The sequence below is a fragment of the Mauremys reevesii genome, linkage group 10 (genome assembly GCF_016161935.1).
Source record: "Mauremys reevesii isolate NIE-2019 linkage group 10, ASM1616193v1, whole genome shotgun sequence".
Classification (NCBI taxonomy): Eukaryota; Metazoa; Chordata; order Testudines; family Geoemydidae; genus Mauremys; species Mauremys reevesii.
In genome coordinates, this window is record NC_052632.1 from 19,501,721 (window position 1) to 19,514,622 (window position 12,902).

General features: G+C 41.6%; 2 protein-coding genes across 2 annotated transcripts in view; one reads left to right on the forward strand and one right to left on the reverse strand.

Moving 5' to 3' along the window:
* Positions 1 to 12,902, forward strand: part of FAM227B (family with sequence similarity 227 member B) — a 203,421-nt gene that overhangs the window by 177,822 nt on the left and 12,697 nt on the right. The gene's annotated exons all lie outside the window — the stretch shown is intronic.
* Positions 1 to 12,902, reverse strand: part of GALK2 (galactokinase 2) — a 72,018-nt gene that overhangs the window by 11,776 nt on the left and 47,340 nt on the right. The window contains exons 7-8 of the mRNA XM_039490429.1: positions 12,472 to 12,624; positions 5,453 to 5,663 (exon numbers count right to left, since the gene is read on the reverse strand). Of these exons, the coding sequence (XP_039346363.1) occupies positions 5,453 to 5,663; positions 12,472 to 12,624 (364 nt within the window). The remainder of the gene's footprint in view (positions 1 to 5,452; positions 5,664 to 12,471; positions 12,625 to 12,902) is intronic.

Consider the following 12,902-nt stretch of genomic DNA (forward strand, 5'->3'; position numbering starts at 1 on the left):
AAATTGTAACCAAATTTGTTTGTCTGAGCAATTGGCTGAAGTAGGATTGAGTGGACTTGTAGGTTCTAAAGTTTTACATTGTTTTATTTCTGAATGCAGTTATTTTTTGTATATAATTGTACATTTGTAAGTTCAACTTTCATTATAAAGAGATTGCAGTACGCTACTAGGTCAGTTGAAATATACTATTTCTTTTGTTTGTAACAGTGCACATATTTGTAATAAAAAAATAAATATAAAGTGAGCACTGTACACTTTGTATTCTGTGTTGTAATTGAAATTAATATATTTGAAAATATAGGAAACATCCAAAAATATTTAAATAAATGGTATTCTATTATTAACAGTGCAAATAATCGGGTGATTAATCAAGATTAATTTGTTTAATCACTTGACAGCCCTATTAACTACTCAGCAATGTGAATAAATTGTTCACAATCTGGTCCTCTGAAAACAGAGCAATTGCATGAACCTTTCCTGAACACAACCCCACTCCCACCCCCAGTCAAGACATATTTTAGAGATTATGGCACCAACTGGTTTAATGGTGGCATTTTTTACCACAGAAATGCCTGCCCTCTAAAAGTGCTTTTTGTTGCTAAAGTAGACCGACCACTCAATTATTACTTTATTCTAGTCTTCCTTATAAATTACACATGCACTCTGCTACCCCGCAGCTACAGCCTGCTAAAGAGCGCATATGTGGCAGTATGTTTAAAAGTCCACTTCCAAATATGCCTTTCTGTGCCAAAAAAAAAAAAAAGTTACAGTGAGTTCTTGCACTGAGCTCACCACTCTTTTGGACTACTTCGCAGTGTGAGTGAAAGTCTATACAGCCCCACTCATGCAAATTGCATTGTGGTTTGAGGCTTATTTTTTCAGTAGCAATATTTTTCCCGAATTTAACGTTAGTTTTCTGAGTGAGGGTTAACTAGCCAAACCCACAGACCCACAGATGCTTTTAGCTCCCATGGTGATTCTGTTCCCAGGTTTAAATGTCAAAATTAGATTACTGTTTTATATGTAAAAAGGAAAAATTGGTTTAAGACTATCCCATTTAAAAGAGAAAAACATTTTATGGCAAAAAGAAGACATTATTTTACAGAAGATTATCCTGCTGCGGTGGGATTTATAAATACACAACCTTCCCACCACAACTGCTTTTACGAAGCAATCAAATCCAAGCTGAAACTATAGTGAACTGCACTTTAGAAAGTGAATAATTAATAATAAATACTATTGGTTCTAGAGAAGGTCCCAAGGCACAAAGTGTAGGTCCAGATCCGACCTTCTCCTAACTTTGGGGGTTTCAGCCCCAGGATTTTGATTTTGCCCAGACAGCAGCAATGGAGGGTGAGGAGATTCAAAGGTGGCTCTAAGCAATTTCTATACCCCTCTAATCCCGAGGGAAGTGGGGTGATGTGGTGTAGACACCTAGCTTCCCCAGTGTGGGAGGAATCCTCAGTTACCTGGTCAAGATGGCTTTTCAGGGTCTTTGTGATCCAAACAGTGCAAAGAGGCTGGAGCAGAAGCCAGGATCTGGCTCAACAGCTACCTACAAAGTTTGGATATGGAGCTTAGTTGTATTATGATCCCTGGTTTTGGTTTGGTCCCACCTCTGATTTGCCCACTAGTTAAGGAAAGTGTGCTGCAGATCTCAAAAAATTCAACTTCTAACAGGCTTATGTACATCATTGCAAATTCAACTGCAACTATTCTATTAAATAGTCTTGTTAAACCGTGCAGAGAGGGGTCATGCAATTGGTTAAGAAGCCTCACTAAAAGGACATGGAGAGGTCAAATTGGAGAGAATGGGAATTTTTAATATTAATAGAAGGGAAAGAAAGAGGTGGACCTGACTGAAATGTATGTGATAATAGACAGTGCTGTAAAGTGAGAAGTGTGTGCGCATTATTCCTTTCCGATTGGCTAAAAGAAAATAGCCCAGTTGGAATCTGCAGCGTCCCTCTTCTGTATTGTTATCCCTGGCTTCATCCAGTGTGATGAAGACGTGGGTGAAGCTTTGAGCCACAAAACCAACATTTCATTTCTCCTCTCCTAACCCATAAGCATCTGGGGGGAGGGGTGCTGAGACTAATAAATAGCTGTAAAAAATGCCCAGGTTCTTACACAGGATGCAGTATAAGCACAGAGCATTACTAATAATGCTTTGAGAGATGGCAGAAGTGGAAACTGCCACAAATTTATGTTCAGCTATAAAGGAAAAACCAGAATCCAGCAAATAATGTAACTAAATTCTCTCCAACATTTTTGCTTTCGTTTGCTGTGTTTTTCACAGTATCATAATGACAAAGCCTGGGTTCTTTATCAGTATTTTCTTCTCTCATAGCAAGAAACCAGGCTCTGTCATTAGGATACAGTGTAAAATACAGCAAACAAAAGCAAAAATATTTTTTCTGAAGAGGCTGTAGCTTTCCAAAACCAACATAAAGTGTAATTTGTTTGGTGTATAACAACAACAAACAGTTGATTTTATTTCTTCGCTCTGTGTCTGTCTTATTTCTCTTTATATCTAATTTTACAGGAATCTGTTGTTTAGTTTTATCTTGTACAAATGCAAACAGACTTCTGCACAACCCATTTTAATTGGCTTTATCAAACAAGATCATGGTCACGCAAATTTTAAGAGATTTTGTTCAGCGAACATCTGCAAACACTAGACAGAGCTATAGTATAACATTTCCTTGGACTTTCTTCTATTTGCTTTTATGTCAAAAGTTTTCATCCAGACTGGGGGTTTTTTTAAGTCAAAATAACGATCTGTATAAACAATTCAACTCTACTGAGCCTTAAAAGTTAGCTTTTAAAACCAGAGCTATGCAGTACAGTCATATCTGTGAGTGACTATTCTTATACTGTTTCATACGGGGGGAACAGGGGAGGGGATAGTACAGGAAACTGAGAACCCCAATGAGTTCCCATGAAAATGGAAGTGTGTGGGGCAGGAAAGGGGCAGAAGAAAGAAAAAGGTTATTCATACCCTGCAATATCTAAGAGCACATGGTTCATGTAATACAGGTGTTATAGATATACAGACACTTCCCGGGTTACGCAAACCTGACTTGCGCAAATCCGCACTTACAGGAAAAGTTCCGTAAATTCTGTAAGCTAGAAAGGTTGGGGTTTTTTGGTTTTTTGCATAATGGTCGGGTATACGTTCCCAACTTACGCAAAATTCAAGTTATGCAAGGCATTCCGGAACGGAACACTTGCGTAAGTCGGGGAGCGTCCGTAGACACTTCAGTATATTCTACATATAATGCACACAGGTATTATACAACCTTCTACAGAGACCTAGGGCCAGATCTTGGTCTCTGATTCCATACTCGCATCTCTCCAGCATTGCAAAGGGGTAGACAGCTGTCCTAACTGGGTAGCTAAGCATTCTGGGTAGCTTAGCATGTCAGGGGAATCCTGGGATGGCATAAAACTGGCATAGCTGGCTCTGCACCACCTGCTCCCACCTCTGTGTATGTGGGGTATTCCAGGGCCAGCCAGGGTAATGAGAAGGCCTGGGGTGGGGGGAGACTTTGCCCCCGCCCCACCCCCCCCACACACACACGGGAGAAAGATGCTGGGGAGGAGCGGAGAAAAGGAAGAAGTGAGTGAGCTGGTGGCAGGAAGGGAAGGGTTGAAATAGTCACAGGAGAGTGTTTCAGGCAGGCTTGGCTCTTGGCCCTACAGGATTGTGTGCGTTCTGTGACAGGCACATTACGTTCTGTGCCTTTTTCTCACATCTTTTAAGAGGCATTCACTACAATTTACCAGAATGTACCCAAAGCTCTCTAGCCACAGGGGGACAACTCTGACCCCTAGAGACAGCAAGCAAGTGAGACAGAAATAGTTCTACCCAGCTTTATGCATCTGGGGCTTCCCATGCTAGAATAGTTCTGGGTCCCCCAGTGTCACTGCAGAGGTGCAAAGATGTGGCATCAGGGCCCTAGGTGGCTCTCTCATGTTTTGCAATGTCCCCAGACACCACTTACTGAGAAAGAGAATATCCTGGAGAACGGTTTTGGGGAAGGATTGGCAATGATGCAGTTAAGCTATGAAGGCAGCAGAGGGACTGTGGCCACACTCTGGAAGTGACATACCTTAGTCAGAAGTTTGGGTTTCTTTACATTTATAAACCTTCAGTTGCACTGGTGTAAAGAGTGAACCTGGATCCCAGAGCTCAGAAAGCCACCGCAGACAGACCGGAATAATTTCTTATATCTTTTTGTTCTTAAAACATTTTTCAGTAATTCCATATTTACATTCAAGATAATTGTTTGATTTCAACATACATACAGTCCACATTACAGAAATGGCCCCTTTGGGTCTGCGGCCATAACTATATTGTCTAATAACAAGTAGAAATACACGGGAGAGATGGTAAGCAAATATATTACATTGATTTCTTCCATAAACAGTTACCTAAAGGGGGGGGGAACAGTGACCAGAAATGCCCTCTTTCAAAGAAGAGGATGTAGACCACATGCTACCCAAGGCAAGTTTCCTGAAGCATGTGCAAGTTTTCATGGGTTTTGATGATATTTTGTTTCACTTGGAAATCTGAAATGTTGGCCCCATCTCTATAAGGGCTTGTATCCCTGGTGGGGTAATCTGCTCTACAGGGTGTGATTTCTAAACCACACTAATGTGTTGCGCATTAACTGGTCTGTGTAGACCCTGCTGGTGCACTTTAATGTAGTGCTGTTTGAAACAGAACTAAGCTAAAGTGCACATGGGAACCTTAAGAGTACGTCTATGCTGGGAGTGAGCCTCTCAGGCCCAGGAGATGGGCTCAGGCTAGCAGGGTTCAAGCTAGCATGCTAAAAATAGCAGTATGGACGTTGCAGCTCGGGCTGGAGTTCAGGCTCTCAAGCCCACCTGACCTCCTACACTTGAGAACCCAAGCTTCAGGCTGAGTTGCAATGGCCACACTGCTATTTTTAGTGCATGCACATGAATTAATTTGCAACACATTTGTGTGCTTTAGAAATCATCCCCCCACAGAGCATATTGCCCTTAATCTTTAATGTGAGTTAAGGAATGGTGTTTAAAATTGGTTTCAACAAGGCTCCAGTGAAGTGATTGCTAATATGGGTTGATTTTGATAGAGCTGTGCTTTAAAAAAGTTCTGGAATGTAGATTCTTCCTAAGCCAGGATTCTAAGATGGCTTGGCTCTGCCCACAACAGCCACTCCAAGTGTTTTACAGACTGGTTTTGCTGGAACTATGTTTAAATTCATGTCTCTATTTCAGTATAAAGATGGGAAGAAACGGGGCTTGTATCATAATAATAGCAGTTCTTTCACCCAAGAAAACCTCCCACAGGGTCCTGCTGAACTCTTTTGGCAAGATCTCCATGTCCTTTATTTATAAGCACATAGACATTTTACATAATACAAGCTTTTTTAAATGAAAAACACCATCTGATTACACTCACCATCTTGCGTGTTTTGACTGAGGATCTGAGTGCGGAGCTCCTCAAGGCTAATTCCCAGGCATGTACAAATTTCCTCTGCGCTGTAAGGCTCAGGGTGAAATACCTCCTCGACAATGGTCAGCATTTCCTTCAGGCTAACTCCTAGCTTGGCCTGCACATCTTGGAGCTTCAGCATTTTTTTCCATTCTAGGCCTTTTGACTTTGAGAGAAGCTACAATGTGAAAAACAGACAATGCCACGCATTGTAGTTGGAAATGGACATGAAATATTTCACAGATCTTAAAACTGATTTTTTTCAGCAAAAGCCATCAAGCCATCTATCCTTACACAGCAACTAGCAAATATGTTTATACACAGATACAGTTACAGAACAGGAAGATTTCTGTCAACCACAGCCCAGAAAAATGAAGCATTTTTCTTAAAACACTAGCCAAAAGCTCTTATTGATACTACATATGTCCAGTCAAATCAATGATCCCTCCTTTTCCACACAGGCTACTCCCTCCAACTATTACTCACTCGATAAAGCCAATTTCAGGCATTTATTCATACACAGTCTCCAGTACAATAGCACTGGAAATCCCAGAACGACTTCCTATGTTATTTGTCTTTGATCTAATATTGACAGCTCAGCCTGATAAATCCAAGTATCAGAGGCTGTTATAATCTTAACTTCCTTAGAAGAGCCCTGAAGAGACGGATGACATGGTAAGGTTGGTGCTGGACCCTTAAATGCAAACTTGCTAGTATACAGTATTTTTTATAATTACAACATTCTATTAACATTCATTTTACAAGGGAGCCTCAGCCTGACCAGTACAATGACGATTTTTCTTGACGCATTCAAACAGGAGTTTATGTCATATTAAACTGAGAATGCATTCTGCTCTCAAGTGTGCTTATTGAGTGGGGCCAGGATTTTCTCCATCATGGTCTCTTTTTCTTTTCAATAAATATTGGTTTTAAGTTTGTTTGAAAGCATTAAGGTCTCAATTCAGCAAATCATCCCTTTCCAGCAAAGCACTTCAGTGGGGTTAACTTTCAGGTTAGTGGGACGTAAGCACATGCTGAAAGTTAAGTATTTGCGTTGTGTAATTGAGGCCTATAGGAGAGCTGTGACTTTTCCAAGACCTGGTGGATACTTTTTCACACACAGATTTCTGCGGTCAGTTATAGCAGGATACTGGTTGTTTGCACCATGTGTGAGCTGCTGCCCAGCTACTTGCTGCAGCTTCTCACTGTCCCGCTTCTCCTCAAGCATTATTCTATACGGGCCTTTTCAGTTTTTGCTCTATTGCATGATACAAAAATTAACTACTTTTGGTGCCCTCTAGTGCCTTTCCAAGGTTGATGTGGTGCATTCTAGAGCAGGAAAACAGGTCACGTGAAATCCTAACCACATGACTCTGCAGCCATTTAAAATACAGACATGTACGTTCACAGCCACAGAAAGGACCAGCATTGGCTAGTGGCTAAAGCAGGGGCCTGAGAGTAAGGAAGTGTCCTGGCTCTGGCACTGTTTCTGAGATGCTGGAGCAGTCACCTATGGCCTGGTTTCAAAGATGCTGAGCGACCAGAGCTCCACAACATTAATCTGCATATATCTCAGTTTCCTCACCCAGAAAATGGAAGTGTTATGGGGTATACAAAGCCTGCACTAGACAGGAAAGGGTTAAGGAGCACCAACGGATTCAGGCAGCTCCACCCCATCACACCTGTGAAGTATGGTGGACTTGGAGGAGGAGCTTCAGAAGGGAGGAGCCCAGCTCACAGGGCTCTAGCCTTGGGAAGTAGATAGACCTCTCATCTCAGCTCCCAGAGAGGAGCAATGCAGTGAGCCCAGCTGCCTCAGCTTTCCTATGAGTGTGGAGCAGTAGTACAGTTGGCTGGAGGGCCCTTATGGACCGGGGGGAGGGGGTACCGCTCTTTATTTCCGTTAGTTTAGTTTTCTTTCCTTTGTCATGTTGGGAGCTGTCCCCAGGGTAGTCCCTGCTGACCATGTGAGCTCCCTGATTAGAAGGTGGACTGATGTAGGAGGTAGTTTAGGAGAGAAGCAAGAGGCCTGACAAAGCAAAATCCAGGGTAGAGGGAAGGCCTGGGCTCTCCTACAGTCTCACTGAGGAGGCTAGCATAAGGAGACCCCAGGCAGAAGGGCTGGAAGCACTAATAGCCTGACCCTGGCCTGATGATCTAATGCGAAGTTGTGGTAACTGCTGAGTTACCCTCTGGTTTACTGGTGTAAATGGATGACGCTAAACATGAAGCAGCTGGAAGTCCAAGTCACAAGATGAATGTCTGGTAAGCGGAGATATGGAGAGAAAAATCCTACAATGCTACATCCAGCCAGAAGGCAGGGCGCCAGCTGGTGAGTCACTGTCGCAGTGGGTAATGTTTCCTTCACATATTTAACTTTTAACTTTAATCTTTCATATCTTTAATAGTTGTCTGTAAAAGTGATTTGAGATCTTCAGCTTAAAGGTACTGAAGAAATGTATATTATATTACACTAATGATCAGCATCTTGTAGCCCTCATTACTTGAAATTAAACAGGTGTAATCACTTAGAAAAACCAACACAATGCTTTCTCTTATCTGAATAAATAATGCACTGTATTATTAGTAATTTATGCCACTGGTGCATTACCACATCCTTCCCAATTCCTTGAAGAGAGAGGCTGCATTTGAAATGAGCTTGCTATTTAGATACTCTACAGACTAAACACACTGAACAGAAACTGATCACTGCAAAACATTTGGTAGCTGGTATTTTTGTGATCATTCTAAACTTAGGACAACAAAGTTTCTGCCCATTTTTAAAGAAAAAATCCCACCCCATCAACTCAAAATACAACCGACATCAGACCCAGAAAAGAAATAGGAAAAACTCCATCTATTGAATTGACGAGAATACTGACCCCAGAGTTCAGTGTTTCCTGACAGTAATTGATCAGATGGAGTAAGGACCTGAGGCATCTTCAAGCTACTTCTTAACTGTCAGGACACATCCTCTTCTTCTGGCCCTTACTGCTCAATGTTACAGTCTCCCTGGAACACTATAAATGTATGGCCATCTGTCGTATTCTATGATGACATCACAACGTCCTGTGTGTGTTTTTCCTGTAGCTGTCTGAGCCAATCTGTAAGGGGCGAGGTCACAAACACATGTCCTACAGAAATGTGTAGGCACCCACTGAATACCTAGCATGACGCTTGGCCTGTTTTTTCCCAATCACTTTTTCACATCTGTTTTTTTCTCGAAGTGTTTGCAACATTTATTGATAGTTGTTCTACATTCGGATCTGACCTTGGCTCTGTCTTCAAAGTGATCAATATTTATGCCGCATGAGTTGAGATTCTGCTTAAGGGTGTCTTTGGAGTGTCTACATTGGCTGCTCTTCCTGCTCTTTCCAAGTTTCATGTAAGGATGAAAGGACTCTTTTTCAGGAGTCTATCACCACCCATTCCAATAACATGACCTGTCCATTTCTAAGCTTACACTATAAGTAAATGTGAAAAGAAAGTATATCCCAGTCAATGATGGGACAAATACACACAATGATTCATAGTGAGTATTGGTATACTTAGCCTTACATAACAATAATACTATCCTAGTACTTTGCAGTCCTATAGTGCTATCTGAGGGTCTTTCAGTACTTCACAAACATTAACTGATTAAACTTTACAGCACCCATTAAGGTAGATAGGTAAGTAGGCATTATTAATACCATTTTACAGATAAACAGAGTAACCTGAAGTATAGAACAAAGGAGTCGAGGCCTAAATTTTTGCTAACATTGAGTATCCATCCTGTGACATCTGTGGTGTAACTTTCAGAGGCAGGGGCACCTCCAGGCATTCTGGACCAAAGTTTCTTCTCCAATAAAACTCCTGCCCAGAATAAGGAAACAAACCAGAGTCACCCACAGAGAGTGGTTCCCAAGCGTAGCAGCTGCTGAGCCCAGCACAGGAGATCCCAGGCATCACTACTAAGCCCAGTGAAGTCATCCCTGCTGCAGTTGCTGGCCCCCACCAAGTCTGCGCCACGTTCAGCCCCTGTTTTCCAATCTGGCCCATATAGGTGCAGTGTCATTTTCCATTCCTGAGCTTCCCTGTAGAGGAAGGAGCAAGCAATGTTGTTCTGCCCCTAATGCAATGGATATATGGCTGTGAGGCCATTGTTCAGAGGTGTTTAGCAACCATTGACTTCAGTTGCAGTTGTGACTATGCTCAGCTCCTCTGAAAGTCAGGCCCTAGCTGTCCCAAACAGGGCACACATTACTGGAGTACTAGGCCTAACGCTAGAAGTCTGAAAATCTCTCCCATTTTTCAAGGATGACTGAAACAGAAATTCAGTATCTAGCAGGTTGGGTTTTTTTTATAATAAAGTCAACAGTTCAATTAAATATGGTTCTGTCTTCTTTTATTTGTTGGAAGTAGATGTTTGACCTCCATTGTACACAAAAGAATAAGAGTCAAATGATGCCCTGGCCAAACCTAACCTATTGCAGGGCACCATGAGAATGGATTAAATAGTCTCTGGGTTGAAGACTATGGTTAACAACTTTGCTCCTCTGGCACAATGGAACTCCCTACAATAACGGTAAAGATAATCTGTGCAGGAGATAACTTTCTCATGGGCTGGCCCAAAACTTTGTGGAATGAACTCCCACAAAAACTAAGAACCATCACAAACCTCACCCACCATCTGCTCTAAATATAAGATGCATTTCTTTGGCCTTGCCTTCTCTTTAACAAACATAGCTCTGTGGAGAAAGAAGAAGAAAAGACAGCATGTATTGAGAGAGGTAATCAAGGATTCATTATATCCTATGCCAACCAAAGCAATTAGGAATATGTTATGCTGGTATTTCTACCCACGTGTAAATGTCTGCAAGAGAAAGAGTAAGGAACATGAGATTAGAGCTACAGGAACGAAAGACAAATACTACCATCTAGACATCCATCAATAAGAATGACCTAAAAAGCTGTGTTGTGAGGCCTAAGATGCTGTTTCACACATCTATTAGCTTATTAGTTCTGCTGTGTTAATAGTACCTAAAAGACAACCCTCCCTTCCCTCATCTGCCCACCTTCACCCCTCTATGACCTGTTCCTAAAGGAAACAGGTTTTTTCTGTCTCAACAAATTTTTTTATTGTGCATGCAACTATCCATCTGGGCAACATGTGCTTAAAAGTGGGCAGATGTGAATTGTTTCCTTAAAATTGCACAGCTGTGAAAGGTACTTTTTCAGGCATTGTGTCATCTCTAACAGGTGGTGTAACATCCATCTTTTCCTCTTTAGTTTGCAACACAGAGCAACTAATCAAAGTAATTTTAAAAGCTGGTGCAATTCACCTACTTTGCTTTATGAAACAACCCTCAAGAAGGTCTTACAAATGGTCTATTAAAATCGGGGATATGAAGATTCCTGGACTCTTATTTGAATTAGCTTCCAAAAGAAACAAGGACAACCCAAGTTAGTTGAGGAGTTATTTAATTACCCCAAGTGCAAGGTTTGTCATTCCTGCCAGGAGCCAGTCACAGAGAGGTCCTAACCCTGATTGCACTGGAGTCAATGAGAATCAATGGCAAAAGAAACTGACCATGATCACTGGCATTATCACATATCTCTTAAATACACACACAACATGGTACTTTCCAAGCTACAACCTTAGTATGGTCTATACAGGATGCTTAAAAAGTTTCACTGAGCATTAGATTATCTTTTGGAAAGTTACACCAACAGCCAGAATAAGGTATGTGTTCACTCAGGTTCAGTGGGCTCCTTTCCTCGTACAGCTTGCAGAGGGATGAGTATGAGGTTTTATATCCCTTCCAAACCTCTTTTTCAGCATCAGTTGTTACAACTCTGGCTATTCTTCTTATCCCTACAAATGTCCCATACCCTCTTTGAATCTCCCTTAGCTGTTGGCTTCAACAACATTCAGTGGCAATAAGTTCCACAGTGTAATTATGTAAAGTCTCAGCTGAATTCTCTGATCCAAATTTTACTCACTCACAGCAATATAAACTGGGAGTACGTCCTTTGAATCAACCGGGCTACTCCACACTTATGCCAGTGTAACTGAGAAAAGAATAGTCCCCTTTATTTCTATGACCGACTGAATCCAAAGCTCAAATCTGAGTATTCCCAAACACTGGGGCTTTTTCAATCCAGATCCAAATTTGAACTTTCCCAAGACTTGGAGTGCTCAGATTCAAACTATTTTAGAGACAGGTTCAAGCTGTGAATTGGCATCCCAGTCCACATCCAGCTCCGCAGTTTGGGTTTAGGCCCATCTCTACGCTCAATACAAGTACACCTCTACCTCGATATAACACTGTCCTTGGGAGCCAAAAAATCTTACCGCGTTATAGGTGAAACCACGTTATATCGAACTTGATTTGATCCGCTGGAGTGCGCAGCCCCCCCCCCCCCCCCGGAGCAATGCTTTACCGCGTTATATCCGAATTCGTGTTATATCAGGTGGCGTTATAACAGGGTAGAGGTGTATCTGTTTCTAATCAACACTTCCAATAGCATTTGAATGTTTCTACATTATATCCTTGATTACTGCTTTCTGCTTATCCCAGTAAATCCACATCTATTACTGTACATACAGAACTGCCATGGGAATCCATTTGTTTTTCTCCACTGCCTTTTCATTAGGGTTTAATTAGAAGCCCTCTACTCGCATTAACTGAGAATATTTTTGTTGAAAAGGAATTAATTTGTTCTCTCCATACATGCCTAATAACCAATAAACTCAATAGTGCTAAACCACAGACCCTACAACAAACAATAAGGGTCTGATCCCAGATGCCTCACACTTCCATTGAACTCCGTGGGCGTTTGCCTTGCAACAGGGTAGAAGGGTCTGGCCCTGAGAAGATAAAAATGTCAGTTAGAGCAGCACCTGACCTGGTGTTAAAGTAAAGCTGTGACTGGTCAGGGGTGGAGGAAAGCACATACTTGGATGAAGGTTTCATTAGAGTTTGACAAAAGCCATACAGTACCTTTGTAGCCAGACGACACTCCATCACCCTAATATTGTAATGAGAAGTTGCTGCTTTATTCATTTCGACACAACTGTTAGCAATAACAAAAGCTGCTCCACTTGGAAGTCTCACATCAGTTGCCCTCAGAGGACTGAACTCTATCAGCTTGGCCTGTTAAAAGAAAAATGAATGGTCAGTTTTAATTTACTAGCAACCAGCAATGGAGTTAGCTCAATAAATCAAATGCATTTACCTTTGCAAACTTTTTTTCCTCTCAAGAACCCACAGATGGTTAATCAAGGAAATTGACATGAAACAGTGAGAAAAGCTATTTAGCCCCAATGGTCAAGTTACAAGAAAACCTGAAGCCTTCCTGGGAGCTGGAATTTATGGCTTCTCCATTAAACGTCCTTGTGTTTTCAGAGTTTCACAGAACCTATTTGTAGGCA